General features: G+C 37.4%; 2 protein-coding genes across 2 annotated transcripts; one reads left to right on the top strand and one right to left on the bottom strand.

Moving 5' to 3' along the window:
• The first annotated feature begins 69 nt into the window (after positions 1-69).
• cunh14orf119 (chromosome unknown C14orf119 homolog) lies at positions 70-4,732 on the top strand. The gene is made up of 2 exons (XM_038300502.1): positions 70-768; positions 3,548-4,732. The coding sequence occupies exons 1-2, from the start codon at positions 358-360 to the stop codon at positions 3,719-3,721; spliced, it is 585 nt and encodes a 194-aa protein (XP_038156430.1). The 5' UTR covers positions 70-357; the 3' UTR covers positions 3,722-4,732.
• An 86-nt stretch (positions 4,733-4,818) lies between these two features.
• Positions 4,819-23,576, bottom strand: si:ch211-14a17.10 (putative leucine-rich repeat-containing protein DDB_G0290503). Its single transcript, XM_038300503.1, has 41 exons — positions 23,343-23,576; positions 23,232-23,258; positions 23,077-23,145; positions 22,907-22,996; positions 22,750-22,818; positions 22,556-22,645; positions 20,821-20,907; positions 20,646-20,741; positions 20,431-20,496; positions 20,264-20,353; positions 20,099-20,185; positions 19,934-20,020; positions 18,478-18,567; positions 18,314-18,376; positions 18,175-18,237; positions 18,006-18,068; positions 17,860-17,928; positions 17,685-17,768; positions 17,315-17,401; positions 16,672-16,752; positions 16,525-16,593; positions 16,221-16,310; positions 14,688-14,777; positions 14,480-14,560; positions 14,298-14,360; positions 14,141-14,203; positions 13,988-14,056; positions 13,809-13,892; positions 10,153-10,239; positions 9,977-10,060; positions 9,806-9,874; positions 9,635-9,724; positions 9,470-9,559; positions 9,281-9,370; positions 9,116-9,205; positions 8,956-9,036; positions 6,461-6,520; positions 5,961-6,020; positions 5,718-5,864; positions 5,587-5,634; positions 4,819-5,475 (listed from the first exon to the last, which is right to left on the bottom strand). Exons 1-41 carry the CDS (start codon positions 23,413-23,415, stop codon positions 4,925-4,927), a joined length of 3,687 nt encoding a protein of 1,228 aa, XP_038156431.1. The 5' UTR covers positions 23,416-23,576; the 3' UTR covers positions 4,819-4,924.
• Between the last annotated feature and the right edge of the window lie 1,956 nt (positions 23,577-25,532).

Genomic DNA, 25,532 nt, shown 5'->3' on the forward strand with positions numbered 1-25,532 from the left:
AATTAAAAACAACATCTTGCGCAAAAAGTGCGCAACTCCCCCCCCCCCCCCGAGGATCTGTTCTTGTAGACGGCTTCCGGTTTTCTGTGTATTTTCTGCAGCTACAGGATTACTGCCAAGCAGACGTTACTGTGCTGAAAATATGAGCAAAAATGACGTAGTTTAAGTTTGAAGAACGCCACGTTTCTTAATTAAACAGCTGCTGTTAAAAGATGCTCACTTTAAATCAGCGCCCCGGCGGTGCTTTTATTTAAGCTACATGTAAACAAAGCAGGGAGGTTTTTTTTTTTTTTTTCTGCCGCTCGCCTTTCAGACTTGTTAAGGAAACTTTTCCTGACTGAAATTACCTCCTCAGAAATGTCGTGGTTTAGTCAGGTCAGTCAGGGTCCATACCAGCAGCAGGCCGCTGACGGCCAACGACTTACAGCCTCCAACATCCTCAGTAGTCCCTTTAATCCCACAAGTATTCCAGCAGGATCAGCGATCCAGAGCATCGGCGGGGCAGGCCTGTCCTCCACGGGCCCGTTTGACCTCCCATCGGTTCCTCCCGGTGCAGCAAGTCCTCCCAGCCTGGAGAAGCTGTCCTGTTCTGGCCGTGACAGACAACCGGAGCCCATCTCCTATGTGACCTTCCAGGAGCAGCGCTGCGTCCTGAGCTGGTTCCAAGGCTGGAATGCTCCCCAGAAGGAGAGGTTCCTGCAGGATCTCGTCGGGAAAGCCGTGCCGGGGAAAGTGTGCACCCTCCTAGACTCACTCAGTACCCTTCAGGTAATCCTATAACTGTCCCAGGTCTACACCAGTGGTGTCAAAACTACACACATTTGTTACTCGACCCTTTATAGGGCAAGTTACCATCTTTGATCACTTGTAGACCCCTTATAAATGGAGTCCCCCCGTCCCTTAGTGAAATCTAGAAGCACTAGATCTATATCCAGCCATTCAGCAAAGATCCTGCTACATGGCTGCACATCTTATTTTGGTATTTGCCCAACTAGATGAACCCTTGGATGATATATTACCTAATATAAATTAAATTTGAAGAAAAAAAGTTAAGTCAAGAAAAAAAAGGTAAAAAGCTCATCAATCAATCAATCAATCAAATTTATTTGTATAGCCCTTTACAATAGCCAAATGGTACCCTGAGTACTTTACAACAAAACCATAAAACAACACATAACACCCTAGTCAGAATTAAATGCTAATTTAAAAAAAAGTGGGTCTTTAGCTTTTAAAAAAAAAAAAGGCTATTGTCAGTAGTGGTGTGGATGTCAGGGGGTAGTTTGTTCCACAGTCTGGGAGCAGCGATGGCAAAAGAACGATCGCCCCACTGTTTGAGTCTTTACCTATGGACCTCTAACAGAAGCTGACCCAAGGAGCGCAAAGCTTTGTCACAATTGCGAAAACTTAAAATCTCAGACAAGTAAGAGGGGGCCAAGCCATGAATGGCGTTAAAAACAAACAGCAGAAGTTTAAAATCAATTCTAAAACGGACTGGAAGCCTGTGGAGTCACGACAGCACAGGGGTAATGTGTTCATATCTGGACGTGCTTGTTAAAAATCGGGCAATCATTGAAAAGTTTAAAAGTTAACAATTACATTTAGGTTTGATGCCTCTTAGCAAGGGTGTAAATATCGGTAAGCGGAGCCTGCAGTTGCATAGGGGCTTCTGACCTCTTAGGGGCCCCGTCATGAACTCCTGGTAGCCCCCCTGCGCAATTGTGGACTAGGTCGTACGTATCTTTGCAAATGTAATGGTGCGAAAAATTTCTCTTACACCCTTCTGTTCCTAATTTAGCTGAGCGGACCTTATTTATACCCCAACACATGCCAGATTTCAACATGATGGTGAGGCGTTCAAACACAACACCAATAGCAAAGCAGACAGTGCTTTTAATTACTATGTTAATAACTGAGTATAGTTCATTAGACAGTTGGTAAAAAAAATACACTCATATAATATGTTTCAAACCGCAATAAAGATATTAAAAGAACGACGTATTTGAGTTATTTTTTGGGGGGTTTTTTACGCTACAACTTGGAATTATGGGTAATCCAGATTAGATTGAAACCATAACCATGACGTCACCTAATTAAATGGCTGCCAAGCCAGCTAGGTTTAAAACACAGGGTGGAGTAAATAACAGATGAACTGGTGTCAGGTGAACCGGGTGGTGTACTTCACATGGGGAGCACCCAGATAATGTTGCCTATTGTTGTGTCATTACGCCATTGCCTATAAGGCTATGCTGTACCAAAAAATGTGTTTCTCTCACTCTTAGAGTGTTTTTCATGAGTTTCTTATAAAAGCCCTTTTGTTATTTTTCTTAATATATTTGGGAAAACTGGCATTTCTTGTTATTACATTAACATTAATTTCTGCCATCAAAATATCCAGTTTTTTTATGTTACAAAGGTAATATTGTTCTTTTCCTGGTTTCCAATAACACTATTAGCAAGAACACTGGAAAAAATTTAAATTTAATCTTTCTTAAAATAAGTGCATTTGTTCTTGGATTGAGGAGGCAAAAGAGACACCTTGCCAATGGAACAAGACAATTTACATTTAAAATAAGAAGACACAACTTAATTGTCTTATTTCAAGTGCATGTTATCCAATTATCTTATTCTAAGAGCAAAAATACTCACTCCATTGGCAAACTATCTAATTTACCAACTAAAATTAAATGGTAAATACACCTAATTTAAGAAATTTGTACTTATATCTACATATTTTTTCAAGTGAAATTTTGATTTTCAAAGTATTTCACTGAGTGCCCTATAAAGGTTTAAGTAAAAGTATAGATACTGACTTTTCTTAAAATACTGGTTAAAGTTGAAGTATCAACTTTACCTCTTTACTTAAGTCAAAGTGAAAAAGGATGAGCTCCAAAAACTACTTAAAGTATAAAATATCCCTTAAAGAAAGAAAGCCAGATTCCACTATATAAATTGAAAGCTCAGTTTACGACTATTTCTAAAAATTCTTTGAGATAGGGCCAAGGATGAGGGAGGTCTTGTTGGTCTCCGTCTCCCCATACGCTCTCGCCTGTGTCTGACCTTTCTGACATTTCAGCATCTTGTACTCAATCTAACATTGTAGCATGGCAAAGACAATTCATGTTTGCAGTTTGAAGAACACCTGCTTGCTTCTAATGATTTCCTTTAGCTAACCAATGAGTGTTTGCGTTATATGACCCATCCCATTACACTAGTTTTCACTAGATGTGGATGGAGCCAATGATCTGCATTGGATGGAGCACATGACGTGAAATAAATATTTATAAACATTAAATCGAAGCCAAGAGTAACAAGTAACATTTGTTTTAAAAATGTAAGGAATAGAAAGTACATATATTTGTGTAAAAATGTAATGAGTAGAAGTCAGAAGTAGGAAGAAAAATTAGTAATGGAGTCAAATATAGATACCTAAAAAGTGTACTTAAGTACACTAACACAGTATCTGTGCTTCGTTTCTTGACACCTCTGGTCTAGACACACCTTTTGGGATTACACAACATTTTTTGTATTAACTGTTGCATTCTGACAGGTCAAAGACAAACTTCCCAACATCTTCGAGTGCCAGCTGCGGCTGTGGACCCAGTGGTTTGAGTCCTGGGGGGAAGATGAGAGGAATCATTTTCTGCACATGCTGGAAGAGAAGGACCCCATGTTTGTTTCCCACTTTTACAGGAGTGTAGCAGGCACTGCAGGGAGAGAATAATACCAGCTATCCATCAGAGGCTGCAGGGAGCCTGTGGTAGGGTTTCTTTAGGGTTCTCCCACACCTATGAGTTTACATTTTTTTTCCCAGATTCATATATTTAGATCTCTCAGCCAACTTTAGAAAAGCAAAGTTAAGTATGAAATTAAATCAAAGGTTTATACACTGTTCAGACTTCTAATGTGGATTTTTGAAACTGTCAATGCAAACAGAACTGATGGATGGTGGATAACCATCGGACGAGTACATGGATGGATAGACAGACAGAGGCGCATTCTTTTTGAATAAAAACTCCCATTAAATGCAAACTGATTGGAGCAACTTCATTAGATATTTTTTATGCAGGCAACTGGACAGGGGATATGGTCCTGAAATAAATTACCTTGTATGAATAGTTTTGTTTTTTTCACTTCAAATAGTGGTCAAAGTCTTAAAAAAATTCTTAGACTCTCTCTGGAGCCGTACCAGTGAGGATTTTCCTGGCTGATAAAGGTTTTCAGTTTTCCTTTGAGGTCTGACTTACCGACTCTGACCAATTCCTGTTTATTTCTGAAAGGGCTGCAATGCACCAAAGAGAAAAAATGGGCTTCAGCTTTTTTTTGTCATTTTGAGTAGGGACCAGGGAATGAAGGAATTATGAGAATATCCCAAATTTTTATTAGGCTCAGTAAAATAAGTGAATAAACTTAAGTGATTTCAGTTGATGTCTATGTAGAACCAGAACTTTGGGAGTTCTTTGTTCAGATATTATTATATTTTCATTGGATACTATTGATGGAAATCTCTCCATCAGTTTACTAGAGTGTCCCTGCTTTTCTAAACCAAACCCTTTTTTGTTTTTTACACTCAGAGAACTCCGTTCTTTACTGTGATGAATCCTTTGTGATCACTTGATGTGAGTTTTTTTCTACAGATTTGTAATATTTCTCAAGACAAACATGTTAATATTAAAACCATGTTGTGTTTTTATGAAGTTGGATGGTTTGGTTTCATTAAAACAAGTTTATAAGACTGGGTGCACTCCGTTTTTTTTTTTTTTTGAAAAGATGTTAACAATGCCGGGAGAAACAAGTCACAAATAATCACAATCACAAAGACAAAATGTGTAAATGCCCTTTAATTCAGTAGAATATTCCACTGTGAAAACATTTGTTCACCAGGGAGACGCTTGTTAGACAAATGTGACAAAACCGAACTTGTAGCTTAATTAATCCAGTCAGTTGATCCTGGATTAAGTGAAACTATTGGGTTGGAATTATCAATATCTTCAACACAATAGTTGAGAAAGGGATAGATGTTGCCTGTAAAATCGTGACCCGTGAACGAGTACAGATGCGATCTGGCTGTAGCGTCATAGAAGGAAACCTGTCCCTTCTCATAGTCTAGCAGAATTCCCAGCGTGACAGGAAGCCTATCAACCTTCAGAGTGTGAGATCTCCTATCAATGGCTTTGAGTTCCTGCTGTTTGTTCAGGACTATGGTCCAGTAACCGTATGAGGGCCTGAAGGTTAACGACCCTTTCCTCCTTGCTGCATCGCTGGCCATCCCAATGTGGTAGCAGTTCTTCTCCGCTACATACACCTCCCAGTAATGGCGGCCGCTTGAGTAGCCGGTGGCACCCAGGACGCCGAGTGTCACGTCGAACCTGTTGGGGTTGTTCCGGACCCGGACCCTGTTGGTGGTGTATACCTCGGTGTTGTTGGCAGACAGAACTATTCTCGGATGTGCCGTATTTGGATCCCAGGTGACTCTCTCTGGAAAAGAAAAATAGTGATTCACCACATGTTTAAAAAAACGCAGAGCACAAAGTATGCATGCAAAATCTGTCACCAAACTTTAAGTGAAAACCCTTGATTGTGACTCACCGCCATGGATGGTCCTGTCGTCCACCTTATTTAGTTTCTTCACTAGATCTGAGCAAAAAAATAAATCAAAACATGCCTTGATGGTTCTGGTCTGAGCACATATTTAGCTTGTGATTCTGAGGGAAACGTACTGTCGTAGTCATCCTGCAATTTATCCTTCTCCTGGCGCAGTTCCTCGATTTCATCCTGCAGCTGTTTGAGGGCGGCGTCCTTTTCCTGAAGGAACTGATGGAGAAGATCTGCATCCTCCTGGCACTGCTGCAGCTGTCTATTTTGGTCTGTTATATGAGACGTTCAATAAAAAAAAAAACAATTCAACTAAACGAATCAGTAGAACTTGATCTACGCAGTGATAGTCATTGATGATCTCTGACCTTCACAGTTAGGGCTGGCTTTGCAGCAGTTTTCCAGCTCTTCCACCTGTTGCTTCAAGTCTGATTGAGAGTATTTCCCAGTTATAAAACCATCCAACCAACAAACGCAAGAAATGCAAATGGTAAGCTTAGAAGATTGAGAAACTATGAGATAAAGAAAACTATTCAAGATAAATCAAGTCGGACCAAAACATAGACAAACTCATCTGTTGGTTTAATGACTCTAGGGTAACATGAGGGCAATTATTGTTACTACTAATTAAACCCTTTAAACTTGCATCTAGTTCTCCAAAATCAAAGTTAAAATGTAAATATACTTTTCAACCCTAGATGTATTTATTTTTTGAAAATAAAGCTTTTATCTGTCCTGGCTAGTAACCATTTTCAGATTAGTGCAGAGGAAGCAATCGGTTTACTGAGAGATGTTGAGATGTAGGTTTCGTTAAGGTTACTGAGACTAAACAGACATAAAGCTACAGGACTTTTTGCCAGCTTTGTACCTCTGTTGGTGCTTTCGAGTCTGTTGTTCTCTTTTTCTTGCCTTTTCCGTCGTTCCTGGGCTGAAAAGAGAGAAGCATTGCCTGAACCAAGTGCCATATGTTCTTTGACCTTCTTATGACATATATTGTGCCTCGGAAAAGTAATCATACCCCTTGAACATTGTTTTACATCACAAGCATTTTCGTATGTGTAAGGAGCTCTGGAATGGGAGGAAAAAGCTCGGCTAGCTCAGTCGGTAGAGCATGAGACTCTTGGCGAATGCATTTTTGACTGTTTATATTTGCACTGCTGACTGTTTATTCACAGTACCAATTGTTTACATACACATTTCCATTAACGTACTTAAACTGTAATACGCAATAACCTTCCACTGCACTTTAATTTAGATAGCTTCTGTGCAAACTTTATTTATTCATTTTATAGTAAAACCTAACTGTATATATGCTATTGTACATAGCTGTAAAAACCCTTTTTATAGTGATATCCACCTGTATATTATATTCGGTACATATCCTGCTGTAAATTTAGTCCATAACACTAGTTATCTATATATTATATTCATCTTTTAGTAAGATTCTGTTTATAATGGTATTGATCTCTATACTTATTCAGTAGAAACCCATGTCCAGTATTTATGGAACCATTATTTATCCTGCACTTGCTGCTATTGCACTTCTGGTTAGACCTAAACTGCATGTCGTTGCCTTGAACCTGTACCTGTGTAATGACAATAAAGTTTAATCTAATCTAATCTAAAAAAAAAATACAGCATATCTTTCAAATCTGAACAATGTAGCATGAAATTACAATTTACCCTCTTTAGTCATATACCCTTACGTTAAATCAAGTAATAATAATTGAAGCCTGGGGAGCAATCAGGGGTTTAGGGTCCAGCTCAGGGACCCAGAGTGCAGGCTGTGGGGTACTTGCAACCTTCATAAGCTTACTGCTCTAACCACTAGACCAACATGAGCTTAAACATGAGCCACGTGTGTTAATCAAGCTGTTTTGTTAAGGCTAAGAAGTCTGTTAGAGAACTTAAGTGACAATCAACGCAACAAAACCACGGATACACAGCTGAAATATAAGGGAAATGCTAACTTTGTTAATGTTTTCCCTTCATAATCAGAAATTAATAAGGGTTTGGCACAAATGTGAACCTAACAAAACAAACCTAGCAGCAAATTGGACAGATGTAAGCATTTTTAAGAGAAGCAGCTTCTCTGGAGGAGCTGCAGAGCTACACAGCTCAGGTAAGAGAATTCGTTAACAAGACATCCATTAGCTGTACAGTTAACAAATCTGGCCCTCATGGTATAGTGGCAGAAGGAAATCATTGCTATGATAAAGCCGCAAAATGGTCTGTCAGTAGAAAACCAGATCAAGACCAAGTTCGGGTCAGATAAAAGTGAGTTTGATTTTTTTTTTGGCATTGCTAACTAATGTACATTGGAAACCTAACACTAAACATCACCTTAACCTACATCCCTACAGTGAGGCATGGTTGTGGCAGAATCATGCTGTGGGGATACTATTGTTGAAAAGGCAGGGGTAAGGTGGTCAGAGCTGACCAGAAGCTAGGTGGAGTTAAATACAGGATAAAAACAATAATCATAGCCTTCATATGTTTTAGAATGGCCTAGTTAAAGTCCAGACCTAAACGTATGGAGTGAGCTTTGTTCCATTATTGTTGCAAACAAAGAATCAAGTTTTCTAAATGAAAAAATACAAAACACTTTCTATAAATTGAAATGTGAAAAAAAAGTAATCTCGAAATGAAACAAAAAATTGTATCAAAAATATTTTTAAAGTAACCTTGTTTTTTTTAGAATTTGTAATTTCAAATGTTCTAAAAATATATCAGATTTTATATTTTTGAAAACTGTATTTTGTATTTAATGAAAGTTGAAAAATAATAACATATGAAAAATAAATAAATAAAAATCTGAGAAAACAGCAAAAATACTCAAACTTTTTTTTGAATAAATTTTTTTTCTTTAAGTTAAACTTTTTGGTTTCTTTGTTTTTCAAATTTCTATTTACAAAACGTTTTCTTTGCTTGCAACAGTAATGGAACTTAATTAACTCCATATAAATCTACAAGACTTAAAAATTTTAAACGTTATACGTCAGGTAAGACTACATCGGAGCTGTTTGGAAAACAGAGGGAGCAAAATTGTTATTTCATAGACATGCAGAGCAGGTAGTCATTTCCCAAAATAGCTGAAGCTGTAATTGCAGCAACATGAGGCACTGTTCTGACTCAAGTTGGATGAATGTCAACATACATCACACTTATCTCCCAGTTTAAGGTTTAAAAAAATAATTGAGAGTTTTCATTTCCCTATGAAATGATGCCTTACCTTATATTAATCTATTAAATAACAGCCCAATAAATTGCATACAAGTTTGTGTGTGTAGTGAGTTAGGCATATGAATCCTTTTTTAAGGCACCCTGTTGGTAAGGATTCCCAAGATCCACAAAATAACAAACCATCAGTGCTTTTCTTCAGAGTTTGGGAAGCCTCCTCCTTGGCTTTTTTCTGCTCAGCCTTCAAATCTGCTATTTTCTTTACTGTCAGAGACAGAAAACCAATCTATTACCATGTGGAGATAACAACATGTTACATTAATCATTAGAAATTAATTTATACTTAGATTATAGTTTTCTGTGTTAGCATTCTTGAGCTGAAGTTCAGTGTTTTGCAGTTTGTTCTTAGTGATATTGAGTCTCTCCTCAAGATCTGGATGTAAAAATTGGGCATATGAGATAAGAACGAAAATTTTATGTTATATTAGCATAATTGCTGCTGTTTTACCTGCAAGATTTTCAGCATATGTCTGTTTGAGGTCTGCTAATTCCTCCTGCAGTGGTCCAATTTTCTCATGGAGCTCCATGATCTGAGCGGCTGAAAAAAACAAACATTTTAAGCCACTTAAATGTCATTAGTATGTAATAATGATGGGTTTTTTTTGTTCATTTTTAATAAAGGCTTGATTCTTCTTACACAGATTTGATATCCTGGTGGTACTTTTTTTCAGCAAATCAGTTTTTGCTTGCATCTGATTTCTGACCAACTCTAAGTTGTCTTCCAGATCTTTAAAAAAGAAAACAAAATCGTCAGGTGTTTCCCTTATGTCTCCCCACCTCCAAACCATCTTTGATGCCACACCTTTAATTTTTTTGGCCTTTGCTCCCAGCTGGCTCTCCTGCTCCTTTATCAGTCTTGCTATTTCTTCTTGTTGAACCAAAATTTGTAAAGCTGATGGGGGAAGAAAAGAAGATCAGATGGAATCCTTTGCAGGCATGCACAGCATGTTGCATTAATTTCAGTTGCACCTACTTAGTTTTGTGTTTTCATTGTCTGTATCCTGAATTCCATCTATCAAGTGATTGAGGTGGTCTTGGAGAGCTGATGTTAAAACGAAGAAACGCATCATTATTTTACTGTAACACTGCTTTTTTTATGCAGATCAGTTAGAAATGATTGCAGCTTTAGCTCAATGCGACTCACCTCTGACCTTGGCGTAATCGGATTCATTCGAAGCAGTGAGTGTCTGCTGCTCGATCTTTACTTGTGTGTCAATAATCTGTAAAACTAAAAGAGCTGTTTTTGTTAATCTCACCTCACATCAGCATCACCCATAAAAATCTGTGATTTTTATGTTTTTTGTTTTGTATTGAACTCACGTCTTTGTGCTTCAGTGCTTTGTTTTCTCAGCTCCTCTGTTTTGTTCTCCAGCTTTGCACTTTGCTGAGCAATACTTCTCTGAAGATCTTTTGAATAAACAGGACATTTAAATATGGACAACTTAAAAAAAAACATAAAACATTGACATAGTAATAGAAAAGTAATGGTTTAAACTAGTGGTGTCCAAACGTTTTGATTTAATGAACAGATATACAGTTTAGAGATGTTTTGGATCAATGATTCTTTTCCTTTTTGGCCTACAAAAGTTTTTTAAACTATATACAGAAGAAAGACAGGAATATTTGTTTGATCCACATCTGACTTTAAGTAAAAGATGCTGGATGTTTACGGTACTTTTTACTGGGAGATTGAAATGAAAGACATGGTTGTTAGTGTCCAGAGATGGGAAGTAACGAAGTACAAACACTTCGTTACTGTACTCAAGTAGATTTTTCTGATATTTTTACTTTACTTTACTACTTATTTTTATGGCGACTTTTTACTTCTACTCCTTACATTTTTACACAAATATCTGTACTTTCTACTCCTTACATTTTAAAAAATTGGCTCGTTACTTTAGTTTTGAATCATTTCAATGGAGTTACCGTTATTATTTTTCACGTCATCAATACCAAATTCAATCTAATTGGATGGGAATCTACGTTGCATTTGAAGCACCACTACAAGATGAATCGACAGATTCGGCGGTATTCATTCGCGGCAAATCATTGCAGCTTGGTGGCGGTGGCGTTAGCATAGTAGTATGGACGACGAGATGATTGAAAATGAACACAACAGAGATCTAGTCCTATTGGCAGACATCAATTTAAAATGTAGGCAATGGCATGAAAAAAGTGATTTCTACTTTTACTTTTATACTTTAAGTAAATTTACAAGCCTGTACTTTGTTACTTTTACTTGAATAAAGAAGTTTAATCAGTACTTCCACTTTTACCAGAGTATTTTTTAACACAAGTATCTGTACTTTTACTCAAGTACGGAAAGTGAGTACTTTTGCCATCTCTGTTAGTGTCTAACAGTAGTTCAGGCTTAAGTCGTGTGACCCATACAGAATATGGAGGCCTTAGTCCTTAATGCAGCTGTGCTGAAATTGAATCAGCTAATAAAAAAGGCAACTAGTAAGCAAACAAAAAAACATAGATAATAAAAGTACATACTTTTTGTTATGTCACTTTCTTGAATTACAGCCAGAATCCACACAAAAACATTTCATCTGGCCCCTGCTCCATAGCTTTGACATCCCTAATCTAAGGTCTTTTTTACAGTGAAAAGGAGTTTTTTTAAGTTCATCCATCCATCCATCCATCCATCCATCCATCCATCCATCCATCCATCCATCCATCCATCCATCCATCCATCCATCCATCCATCCGTAGGGAGGCCTAGACGTCCCTCTCCCCAGCCACTTCGGCCAGCTCCTCAGGGGGAATCCGAAGGTGCTCCCAGGCAAGCCGAGAAACATAGTCCCTCCAGCGTGTCCTGAGTCTCCCCCTGGGCCTCCTCCCAGTGGGATGTGCCTGGAACACCTCACCAGGGCTGAGAGCTTCTTCAGCCGAGAATCAGAACGCCAAGTTCCCCGCCCTCGACTGCCACCATCACACATTGCACCCGACCCCTTTGGCCCCTCCTACAGGTGGTGAGCCCATTGGAAGGGGGACCCATGTTTCCTCTTTGTGCTGTGCCCGGCCAGGCTCCGTGGATAAAAGCCCGGCAACCAAGCGCTTGCCGGCATGCCCCAACTCCAGGCCTGGCTCCAGAGTGGGGCCCCGGTGACCCACGTCCGGGCGAGGGAACACAAATCCATTTATTTTGCTCGTCATAAGGGGTCTTTGGGCTGTTCTTTGTCTGGTCCCTCACCTAGGACCTGTCTGCCTTGGGTGAACCGACTAGTGGGGTAAATACAGCTGTCCTTGAAAGTTTAAATACCCATCCATTGAAGACAGAAAACAATCAGCTGCCAATAAAGTAAATCAAAACTGACAATAAATAATAAATAAAAATTATTTAAAAAATGGAAATCATGAATTTGACCCAGAGGAAGCTCTTAACTAAAGATTTTGTTGAGCAATACTTTGAGGCAATTAGTGAAATCAGGTGTTTTCCGCTCCTGTGGACCGGTATGCTAGTTCACTGTTTATGAGCAAGATACTTTTCATTTGTCTGGGACCGTCTTTTTTTTTTTTAGTATATTTTTTTGAAATAAAAATAAAAAAATTAATATTTTATTTGACTAAATTATCATTTTAAAATTTCTATTTATTATTGCTTCTTAGTTTTGTGTTATTTAAATTAGTAGTGTGAATTTATAATTTTCACAGATACTGAAAGAGCAAGTTATGTAAAATTTCTCGGGGTAAAAACAGAAAATAATTTAAGCTGGATCAACATTTTCTAAAAAATCGGAGGTGTTATATAAAGTTAAAGATTTTCTTAAATTAAATAAAGCTACATCTCTTGTACTGTTCCTTATTTTTGCCTTACCTGATGTACTGCATTGAAACTAATATAAATCCTTTGTTTATCATTTTAGAGAGAGCTATTTGAATTGTGAATGAAGCAGATTATAGAAAAGCATACAAATAAATTTTTTTTTCAATCTAAAAACATAAAAAGTTTAAGATTTGGTTGACTTTAAAACTTTTCAAATTGTGTAAAAACTAAAGAACACTTTGTCGCTAGTACATATTCAGAGGCCTGTTTAGGATCAGAGACAGTGCTTATGATCTTAGAGGGTATAAAATGTTCAGAAAACCATGAATAAATATAAAACAACTGTATTTCTTGATGTATGGAACAACTTAAACAGAGTCGGAGTCAAACAATTGCACTAAATTAGTAAGGATTAAAAACATATTTAAGAAAAATGTGATTAAAGATTATGAATAATGAGAATGTAATGAACAGCAATAATCATATTTTAGCATACATTATAAAGGTATCCATCTTTTTCTCTAGTCCAATGTTAATTGTAATATACGCTTATTGATTCTGCATGTATACCTTTTGGGCTGTTTTTTAAATCTATTTTACAAGGGCATATATCGTCATTTATTGGATATTTGTTTTTTGTATCTACTTTTTAATATGTCCTGTTGTAATCTCAATATTGAGGCCAAAAAAGAGAGACCTGTTCCTATCTGATTACTGCTTGGAGATGATCACAACTTGTTCCCTTTACTGATTTCTGCAAACTGACCAGTTTCTAAGCTTTTCATAGTTCTGATCACTGAGCCATTTCTTTTTCCTGTGTGGCTGTGGACACTGGGCTCCACTCTGATGGAAAATACACAGAATAAAACCCGACTAGCTGGAAAAAGCTGCTTTTACGGGGTGTTTTCATCCATATCTGCATCTTCGGCACATTTGGATCATATGGGAATGCTTCAGCAAGGCTGGAGGTAACTACGGGCAACACAAAACTACATAGATCTCAATCATCAAACTTCTTTTTGAGGCAGCTGATTGATTTCAGCTGGAACTGTACTGAAATAAAGATAGCTAGGGCTGAACTACAGCAAATAATTTTTTAACATCAACATAAGCCTTTGAAGTTGCCAAAACCCTTTTACAGTAACAGCAATGATTCTTAATGCATCTAAACTGCACACTTGGCTGCACTGTTCTCGTGACCCACCTTTAGCTACAGATTGAGAAACAGAGTTCTCCAGCTGTTTCTTCAGTTCTTCCAGCTGCAGAGTCAGTGTAGAAACTTGAAGAGCTAAAAAAAAGGAAGTGACATGGTTTCCATCGGTACTGACAGCGTCTGATCCTTATATCCATAGAAATAATTTAGGCAGAATATACATGACTTACTGAGAGATGTCACTCTGTTTGACTTGGTACCGAGTTCCTCAATTGCGGCGTCCAAACGCTTTTGCAGATCTAAAAAAAAAGGTACGAAATAATTTTCGTTTAAGCTCAGAACATCTGCTGTAAAATCAAGCCAAGAGAAATAATAGTATTCACCTTTAATTTTCTGCTCATCCTGAGAACACTGTACATCAGTCTGGTTCAAAGCAACCTGCAGAGCTTCACATTACAAATATAAAACTGTAATTCATAAGGTATTTACATTACCAGGGGTCTCTATGTGTACTAGGTCTAAAAACCTGTCTAGACGTACTTCTGATCAAAGCCTGATATTCCACGTTCTCCTTCTCTTTCATCTTCAGTTGTTCTCTCAAATCTAAAAAAAAGAAAAAAAGATTTATCACAAGATAAATAACGACGTTCTGTACTACCTTTCTGATCCTTAAAGGTTATTATTGATTTGTTCATAACAGTAAAAAGCAAGAGTCTACTTACTGGATATAATAGCTTTGTCCTCAATTTCCTTGTCGGTTTCCAGTTGCCTGAGCCGGCTTTGCAGAGAAAAGATGTTTTTCACTGAAAAAAGAAACAAAACATGTAGATATGTATTTTAACATATAATAGGTACTTATATTTTGACAAGTGGCAGATGGACAATAAATAAAAACTAAAGATTACAACAACTTTTTCCTGTGTCACCTACATAGATCAGTGGTGTTCTGGTTGCTTTTAGCCATCTCCATGAAGACTTGATCCAACTCTGCCTGCTTGGCTTCAAGCTCATTACTGAGCTCTGATTTATCAAAAAAAAAGAAATAAAAACATCAGTCATTTGCAGGAGATCATGAATACACCCAATATTAATAAAAACAGTCTTTTCATTTGTTTTCATGGGATTCAGCTAAGTAAATATACGGATAACTGAGAGGTGGGAGGAAAATTATGATGGTTTGAACATTTTCTGAGACTAAGGTTGCAATCTGTACTTCTAGACTCAACACACAGCAGAACCACCTTTCTACGAGTGTGGTCGTTTCTTCCATCATCTGTTTGAATAGCAGACATAGGTATTGTGTTATTTGGTGTCTCTGCATAAAATCTGGACTTCACCCAAACCCTTCAGCCTGTTCTCTAAACTAGAGCCTACTTATAGGAGACACAGTCTTAATAAAAGACAACCTGTTAATCTGACTTTTATTCTGTCTCAGCCAAGAACTAATGTATTAAAACACAATCTCTCTGTGGAATATATTGCCACAGAATATAAGATTTATACAAAATCATATCTCTTTTGAATTAAAATCTTAAGAAATATATAATTAATAAGAAAATTATGTTTGTTTAACTAGGGACATACACATTGTTGTATAAACTGACTGTGATGATTTTGGTCAAAAATGGAGCCCAGGAAGGATTTATTTATTTAATTAACCCCAGGGATCCTTAAATAAACAAAAAAACAAACAAATAAATAAATAAAATAGCAGAATAAGAGCAAATATTTTGTAGAATTTGGAAGTGAATTAACTCATAAATATGCTTTGATCCAAAATAGCCCTATGCTATGGCTCTGGTTGGATGGTTGATGACTTCACACAGTCTATCTACCCATCAACACTGAGCAGTGTCCCTGCTGCTGCAGAAGAAACACCTTCCTCCAGCATGTTGTGGTTGGTGTTGGTGTTCTGAGTGGGATTTAAAGCGTTAGTCCAGCTCTGGTTTTATCTGAGCACAGAACACATCTTAAATGGTTTCTAAGATTTTCCTATTTTCCCATAAGTGCTAACTTTGAGGAGTGCTGGTGAAGATTCTTAGTCATCCAGGTCAGAGTACCGGGCCCTTCTCTTGGGAACGCAACGACTCCCCATTCCTAAAGGGCCGACCCATTCTTCCTGTTCAATTTGCATTTTCTAAATCTTAGAAACCATGTAAGATGTGTTGGAGAGGGTGCTTAGAGATTTAGTTTTGGTCCACTCAATAAAGCCTTGAACTTGAACTTCCTGGATGGGAAGTGAAACGCCTTCAAACTTGGAAACTAAGTTCTGTGGATTGTTTTTATAACTTTTTTGGAACTTTGAGGAGACTTAAAACACTCTCTATTGGTGAAAAAAGTGAAACCACCAGATTTAGATAAAAGTAATTCAAAAATATGAGACAGTTTAAGGGTTATGAATATTTCTGGAGGGCAAAGTAAACCTCCATATAGATATTAGTCCAGTTAGGTAGAAATACGTACGAGTAACTTTCTGGGTCTTTGAGTCCTCCGCTTTTGGCAGCAGTTTCTGAAGATACTCCACCTGACTCTGCATGATCAGGATTGTCATCACTGAAGCACAAAATATATAAAAAAAGAAAAGAGTATATCAAAAATAAGTATTTACCCCAAACACTACAGATAAATAAGATGGATAGAAGAGTCGGAAAGGGGTTAAGAATCAAGAATATTTGTTATTATGTGGCATCAAAGAGCAAAACACAACCTTAGAATAAAAAAACACAGTATGGAATATTAAATATGGAGGAAAGCAGTTTTCACTCACGCTGCTTCATGTTTCCCTCCTCTGTGCTGTCCAGCTCACTGAGCAGTCCCTCTAGTCTCTCTTGCATTGCTGGGGGGGAAACAATTAAGTCGCATCTCTAAAACACTCCCTGCAAAAATATTACAACATTTCGTCATTTTAAAGTACCTGTAATCTCCTCAGTCGTCCCATTAGTATACTTGCTCTGAAGATCCCAGACGTCATTCAGAAGGTTGATGATCATCAAAACTGGAACATAATAGAGGAGAGTTTGGGGGATACAACATTAAACAGTTATTCTGTTTACTGTGTACTAAAACCACAAATAGTTTAATCTATACTTCATGCATGTCAATGCTAAATGCATCTAGTTTTGTTAGAAGAGTATCGTAGACCTCCTGGGTTCCATAAAGACCACAGAGAGAGCTTCCTAATGGTCGTAAACATGCAGTTAATTTAAAATACGTCTGACCATGTTGACGTTATGCGGCACTAACTACATCCACTTCCTGTTGCCAGGACTCCAAATGAACTAATTTAAGGCTTGTGCCCAGGGGATGCAAAGCAGAGGTCATCCTTCCATTGTTCGGCTGCAGCAAAAAAGATCCTATTAAGCAGCTGACATGATCAATCCACTTACTTAAGAAATAAAATAGCATGTCCAGGCTTCCTAAGCCCAGAGATCTGTAAGCACTGGCATCCCAGTGGGATTGGGAGAGACTCTACTGAATGTGTCAAACAGGAGCACTTTAAGGCTAGAAAATTATCTAAATTAAACGTAAATGATCTGGAAGCATCACTACAGACGCACTTATCTGTGAGTTGGGAATCAGTCTCTCTATGTCTGCAGTCTTGGTGTTCAGCTCCTCTTTTTTCTCTTGCAGCAGCTTCTGTAGCCCTGGGGGAAGATGAAGGGGAGAAAAAATAAGCTTTAAGAAGTAGAAATGGAAATTTCATGGAGATCTGAAAAAAAAAATCATTTAAAAAAATCATTGAAATGCTAACTTACAGGAAATATTTTGACATTTCGTACTTTTTCATGATGAAGTATTAAAGAAATTAGTCCATCAGTCAGAATGTTTGTGGTAGCTAATCCCATTTGTTACAGTCATTTTCCAATTAAAAAAGTTTAAAACGGAAAATTTTTTAAAGCTGCCCTTATACGTTTAACTGGTACTTACTTGCATTGTCATTTGGATCGGTTGAGGTTAAGATCTTCTTCTTTAAAGTCTTGATTTCATCATGAATGCTTGTTAAACTCAGAACTGACAGTCGAACATGAATGAGAAAAGTTTACCATAAATAGAAACTAAGTAGGAACACAAATTTCAATAGAAATGTGAACAAATTACTGACTGAGGGCAGCTGGAGAGTCTCCAGTTTTGTTCAGCTGTTCGATCCTATTTTCCAGGTCACCCGTTAACCCTAAGGAAAAAAACAGGATCATTCTTTAGATCAGACAACAACAAATCTGCAGTTCGGGCTGCACTCAAGCTGCTCACTCTTATATTGTTCCTGGAGTCCAGAGCATTGCTCACGTGTCCAATTCAGCTGCTTCTTCAGATCTTATATTGGAAGGGGAAAAAACAAAAAAATTGCTCAGTTGTCGAATTTTTTTATATAAACAATGTCATAAATATCACAAAGATAAAGTTGCTCAGGAAGGCTGACTCTGTATTTCAGTTTGAGCGTTGCCGTAGTCTTGTTTATAGGTTTGAATGAGCGTCAGAACATCTGTAAGAAGATAGTAAATGGGCATAAATGTCAACAATAATCTGATATATTTCAAAATAATTGGAGGCATACTCACCCTGCGAACCAGTAGTCGGCTGTAGGTGTCTCAGCTCCTCCATTATGACGATACTTCTCATGACTGTTTAAAGGAAAAGCACAAGCTTTTTTACCTTCTGTGGTGAATTATATATTAAACTTTCTGCAAGGGCAGAGACCAATCTCCTTTCTGTTCGTACTCACTCAGCTGTGAAACAGCATTGTCCGCATTTCTCATTAAATTTATCAAAAAAATCTCTTCTCTCTTCTTTTCCTCGATCTGCTCCGTTAGTTCTAGAATAATAATGGTAATGATAAAAAAAAAGCTTATTTTAATATATTTCTGTATTTACCAATTTCAAGTACTTGCAGATGAGTTCATAATAGTTATGAGACAAATTAACATGAAATAACTGTTTTAGAGATTTATCAGGTTACAGAAAAATGTTTAATTGTGTTTATTGTTTTTTTGTGACAGTAGTGCATAACTGTAAAAGAATAAAAATAGTACATGGTTTCAATTCTTTTTTAGAACCAAAATCCAAAAAGTGAGACATGAATTCATGTTCAGCTTGCTTTTTTTCCACTGATAGCCAGAAATCAATGGAGCAAGTGGCTTAAACAATGACTTGAGTCCACGTGTTGGTAATTTACAGTCAGTATAAATCCAGTGGTTCAGAAAAGTGACTTTTTGATCTCATCAAGTCATGATAAGGAAGGAACGCAGCTCATAGGCAAGGGTTTAAAGCTTCGCCGAAGTTAAGGAAGGTTTTGATTATACAGAAATATAACACAACTCTATCACAGCTGACATGCAGAAAAAGGAAAATATCAATCAAAGCCAAGTGGCCAATGGTAACTCTGCAGAGATCCTCAGCTCAGGATGGAAAACCAGAAGTATGGATGATAAGAAAGAACAGCAGAAAAAAGTCTCCCTAAAACCAGGAAACATCAGTAAGAGCTGATGTTTAAAAATTATATTTATGATGGAAAGCTGACACTAAATATCAGCCTGAACACACCATCCATAACCCGAAACATTGAGGTTGAAGCATCATGCTGTGGAGAGGCTTTTCTGTGAGGCTGATCAAAGCCGATGGGAGATGCATTGCGTTTTTTACACAACATGTCTGGAAGAAACCCTGCGAATCGCTGGAAAACATTTGAAACATTGGCAAAGCTGTGTAGTCTTTCCTTGGCTCTCTACAGTGCAGATATTTTTATATCTAAAGGACACATATTCCAGGACATTACAATTTTTTTATGCTCTTTTGTACTATATATAGTCTTTTCATATCGTCTGTTGTATTTTTATCTTTAATGGCATCTTGCTTTAACTCTTTGTACTCTATGTAAGCTACTAGAACCATAATTTCCCTGAAGGAGTAATCCTAAGGGATAAATAAAGTTGAGTCTATGTCTAAGAAAAATGGAGAGAAATATTTCTTTGTAGGTTTGTAGGAGAGATGTGCCCCAAATGACTTCTATCTGTAATTACATATATGTATATTACTAATTAATTTGTGAAAAAGAACTAGAAAACCATGTATTATTTTCTTTAATCCACAATTATGCACAATCTTGTGGTGGTATATCAATAAAATCTGGATAAAATGAATTGCCTTCTAAGGCACTGGATGTTTTCCATGCTTCCATTCACCTGTGATTTTGGGTCCTTTTGTGTCCAGATTCGAAATCAAATTTGACAAACGTTCCACCTCTATCTGCAGCCGCAGAATTTCCCTCGCTGAAAGATCAAAGCACACTGGATCAGCGCAAACTTAAAACAGCAACCTGATTGGAGATGGTTGCACTGCGGGCTTACTAAGATTCTTGTCATTCTCCCGATCAGTCAGCTGCATAATTGCTCCTTGCAGCTGCTCAACTTTTTGCCTCAGTTGCCGCTTAGCATCTGAAAATGAAAACCAAGCTCAAGATGTAAAACTGGACATATGTTGGTTATGTTGCAAACATTTAGGGCAAGGCTCACCAGAAACCTCAATTTTGGATTTATCATTCAGGATATTGATCCTTCTCTCCATTATCTTAATCTCGGTGCGCACAGAAATCAGCTTCAGCACTGTGGCATTAATCAGAAAAACATTGTTATTTCTTGATCTCTAACATTTAAAGACGTTTAAAGAAATGCTAACTGACCATCATAGAGGGGGTGTTCTCTCCTTTGCAGCTCGCCAAGCTTCCTGTCCAGCAGCTCTTGCAGAGCTGAGGGGGGTTTAAAAGAGACAGAGGGTGAAAGTCAAAGGGTTATGGATTACATTTTGTCCATTCTAAATGATAGCATTGATACTTAAGTTAAAGTTCTATTCAATAGAGGGTTTTTGAATATTTTAGGCAGAGACAGAGCATATTACCCATAATTCTTTCATCAACACTGGCAGAAGTTTGGCTTAGAAATTCAGTCTGCCACAGGTCCACAATCTCAACTTGCTGGGAGATTATCGCTAGGACTGAGCAAATTACAGAGAATCACCAGAGAATAGGACCTCCCTTTGTTTGGAATTCGGAACAATGAAACTCAAAACTTACTTAATTCCCAGTTTTTGTCAGTTTTGTTAATTTTCTCATTCTCAGCGTCCAGGTCGGCGGTCTTTGCACTCAGTTGGGCTTTCAGAGCTGTTCAACGTGAATTCAGATAATAGTCATTTCCAGTGAAAGTCTTGAAAATCTTTCGGAAGAACATCAAAGCTGAGTCTAGGTCTCATGAACATGTGTAAGAGTGACTGTGACACAGTTGTTTAATAGAAATTTCTTTTTTCTTTTTCTAGCTTTTTATTGTCATTACGCTGTCACGTGTACAGAGCAACGAAATGAACTTTCCGCATTTAACCCATCCCCTTGGGGAGCAGGCTGCCACTGTGCGGCGCCCGGGGACCAGTGTGGGGTTAAGGGTCTTGCTCAGAGACCCAGAGTGGCAGTTTGTGGGAGTTGGGCTCAAACTCAGAAGCTCAGGATTGCAAGCTCTATGCCCTAACCACTAGGACGCCACTCCCTCCATATTACATGTATTGATTTTATTTGAAGAAATTAATATAAATATTTTATGATTTTAATTAATTAATGTTCTTGTGCTGAAGCACAGCATGAATTTATTTTAATTTTCACACTTCCCAAAAAAAAATGAGCTAAGGCTACTCCTGTAGAAACTGTGAAGTCTGATTGGCTGCTTCTCACAAATAAGAATTTCTTCCTGGTTCTCTTTACTCTGAAGTCAGTATTGCCACAGAAAACATGGAATTCATTTCTAACTGATGCAGTGCATTCTCATTATCAGTTCGTATGAAATCGTACGAAAAGTTATGCACAGTAATTTCGTACGTTTTTTTCGTGGTATTTCGTCGTATTTTTACGTCTTGCCTAAAGACAAGATATCCTTGCGCATGCGCATCTTATGCACCATTCAATAACATAGAATTTAACGTACAATTAACCCTAACCCTGACCCTATCCCTAACCCTAAGATACAAAACAACAAGCAACCTAGTGAGAGACATCAAGAATCTGCTTTTTTCTGGCTGCGCATGCGCACTGATCTGTTTTTTCGAGGAAAAACGTCAAAAACGTACGAAATACTGTGCATAACTTTTCGTACGATTTCATACGAACTGATAATGATGATGCAATTTTGTCCCACCCACTGACTAATACTAGATCCCCTTCTCTTATTACCTTTCTAATGATCAAACTATGAATAAGAGGCTGGAGTTGCTCACCCAGTAATCTGTAAATAAATGTTTTAGAAAATGATTTGAAACTTTTCCAGTAATAATATTGATTTTACAGTTAAAGAAAAGCAAGTTGTCATTTCTTGCTCAGTGAGAGCAGCAAATAAGACGTCAAAGTTAAATTAATTCATTCATTCATTATGAATATCTTACTACTGGAATTACCCCAAAACTCTTATATCTAACTGGGCAAATAGAGACATGCATGTATTCCTGATTTTACAAAAGTGACGCAAAGCAAAACCTGAATATTTATTTTGGATCCCCAAAAGACATGCAGCTATAAATGTACTGAAAGGTGAGATTCTGCATTCAATAAATTGGCTTTACATTTCAAAAGCAACTTGTTATTTTCCTCCCACTTCATGATTAACCACTACTTTTTATCTATCTATCTATCTATCTATCTATCTATCTATCTATCTATCTATCTATCTATCTATCTATCTATCTATCTATCTATCTATCTATCTATCTATCTATCTATCTATCTATCTATCGATCTATCTATCTATCTATCTATCTACCAAACTGCTCACCTCTTATCTCAGTTTCAGTTGAGTTGGAAGCAGATTCAACACTCCTCTGTAAAGCTTTAACATGCCAGGTCAGTGCCGTGATCTTTAAAACTAGGAGAAATATATTTTTTTATTATTGGATTTTTAAAATGCGCTGAGTCTAGAGGCAGAAATGAACAAACTTGCAGGTCAAATTGTGTTTCAGGAAGTCTCACCTTTAGACATCTCACTATCAATGGCTTCAAGCAGGTTAATCATTTCCTTCTGCAGCTGGGTGAAATGTGCTGCCAGGGAATTGTATAAACATTTTTAGATTTGTGCTTGTTGAATTCACCTGCAAAGATGCTGTAGTTCAGGGTTTAAAAGTCTTACAGGTACTAATGTACGGCAACACAGAACTGCAAGTGGAGAGTTGGAGCTTCAGTTTCCCGACCTCCCTCCTTAACACCAGGGCTTCCCCATCTGTGAGGGAGTGTGCAGGATGAAGCATAGCAAAGCTGCAGAAGGCATTTCAACCCATGAAGGATATGCTGTCTACTCACCCAGCTGGCTGTTACGCCGGGTTGTTTCCTGGAGCTGTGTGGTCACAGAATCCAACTTTTCTCTCATCTCTGACAAACAAAAGTGTATGTCAGCTTAATTACAGTTGAACAGCAAAATTAAGGATCCTGAAGCCTCTATATAAAGAAGCACTTACCAGTGCAATCCCCCACATTGTATGGCACTGAAAACAGGAAAATCACCATTAAAAATAAGATTTCACAGCATTTTTAATATTTTATATCCACCAGAAAGTAGAGCCTCTTACCTAGTCTGTTGTCAAATGCATCAAAAACACAGAAGAGAAGAAAGGCAGACAAGAAGCGAGAACCTCCAGCCATTGTTCCTTCTCCTAAACATTAATGACCTGCAGCAGCAGCACCAGAAATGTGCTTTATATTTTACCCCCTGGGTGAGTAACAGTGTGAGATGGAGTGGGCTTTCCCAGGAAGGGAGGAGCAAACTGACTCTTGCTACTTCAAATAGGTTAAAAGTGAACGGGATAGAGAGAGACACTGAGCAAATACAATGCAACTGATTTTGGCATCTACTTAATCATATTTAGTTACTTTAACAAATTTGTTTTATGTCCTACCCCCCAAAAAATTTGTTCAAGTTATTAAATATGATTAAGTAAATGCAAACAATCTTTGCACTATTTATTCCGTGCACATGGTTTTATATTCACAAGAAAACATTTAAAACAAGATTTTAAATGTTTAAATGTTTCTTTTTTCTCCAAATGTGCAGACAGTGTAAAAAGAAAATCGAATTGATAGAAATGCAAGATCCGAACATTTTAACTGCTTTGAAAATAATTGAAAATAATAACTCAGACTTTTTGTCTGAGTTACCACAACAACCCTACAGGTCGTGTATGGCGCCTTGCCAAAGTATTCATACACCCTGGATTTCCATATTTGGGAAACCAAAATCTTTCATGCATGTAGCTGGTATTTAATGCCATAAAAGTATTTAATATTATAATCAGTGCAGGATGTATTTATGAAGTTTCTCACAGCAACTTTTGACTGCACCTGTAAATCCTTTGCTGTATATCTCTATAAATTCTTCACAAGTATGGAGGGAGGTATCATCTGAATCTCAGTCACATTAGATGGTAAACATCTGTAAACATTAAGTTTAATAACTTTGAATTGGATTTAGGTCTGGGCTTTGAATAGACAAAATGTAACACATGGCAATTACTAAATGATCCAAGCGTAGTTCTGGCTGTTTGTTTAGGGTTGTTGTCTAGCAGGACCTCTGCCCCATGATTGTATTTAGCAAATAACAGATTTTTTATAGGCTTACTCGGTTTCATCTCCTTTCCCATCACTTCTGAACAGTTTTTACTTTTATTATTTTTGCAGTAACCACTACCATGAAAGTTTCATTTAGTCTCAGAGCACCTTCTTCCACCTTCTTGCTTTGTTCCCTACATGGATTCTGGATGGTTTGAATGCCAGTTTATGACTGGATTGTGTTAGTCCATCACATAAAATCTGCTTTGTGTTGCAATTTGAGAGAAGCTGGAATTTAACTGCCATTCTACAGGCTCTGTGAATGTGACTTGTACGTTATGTGCAATAGTTGTGTGCATTTATAAATTGGCATACGCCCATTTAATAATTGTAGTTTCAGCAGATTTTTTTGTTTTCAAAGGGGAAAATGTGTTGTAACTTTAGGATGTGTGGTAAGGGTCAACCAGGATGAGGAATACAGAGCAATAACCAAAACTAAAACAAGGCGGAAAGCTCAAATACAAAGCTTTTACCGGTGATATGCAGGGGCCCATCTGTTCTGGTAAGTCCATGCAGGTCAGATTAGGTTTCGTCACTGTGATTATGTTGCCCTTACTGTTTATTTGAAGCAAACACTGAAGCCACGCTAATCAAAATCAATCATGGTCAAAGTGTTTACGGAAAAACACACTAAAAGCAGGAAAATGCTTTAATCTGACATTTATCAGGATAAAAAGACATGTTTCTGTTTAGGCATTAGGTATTTTTAGACTTTACATGAAAGAAGCCCAAAATAATCACTAGGAAAATAGAGGATGACAGAATTACGCTGCTCAGTAACAGAAAAACAAAAACTAACCAGTAATACTTTGAGGGTTGTAACCGATACTATAAGATAATTTCACTACAACAAAGCAAGGTTTCAGTAAAATTATCATTTAGGGGCAACACTTAATAATGTCCTTCATAATGTGTACCTTTAAGAGGCACATGATATTTAACATCGTAGTTTGTTCATGATTAACAATACGTGTTGCCACATATTGTAAACAAGAAAGTATTAGGAAGGTTATGTTTGGAATTCTGTGGGAAAACTTCCCAAAATTGCAGAGGGAACACATAAGCAAAACAGATTAACTTGGGTTTCTTTTCAGATGGCTTACAAAATAGTTAAAATGATCAGTAAATATAAGTTTATACTTCTGATCTGCAAA

The sequence above is a fragment of the Cyprinodon tularosa genome, unplaced genomic scaffold (assembly GCF_016077235.1).
Source record: "Cyprinodon tularosa strain WSP-4 unplaced genomic scaffold, ASM1607723v1 ctg45, whole genome shotgun sequence".
Taxonomy (NCBI): domain Eukaryota; kingdom Metazoa; phylum Chordata; class Actinopteri; order Cyprinodontiformes; family Cyprinodontidae; genus Cyprinodon; species Cyprinodon tularosa.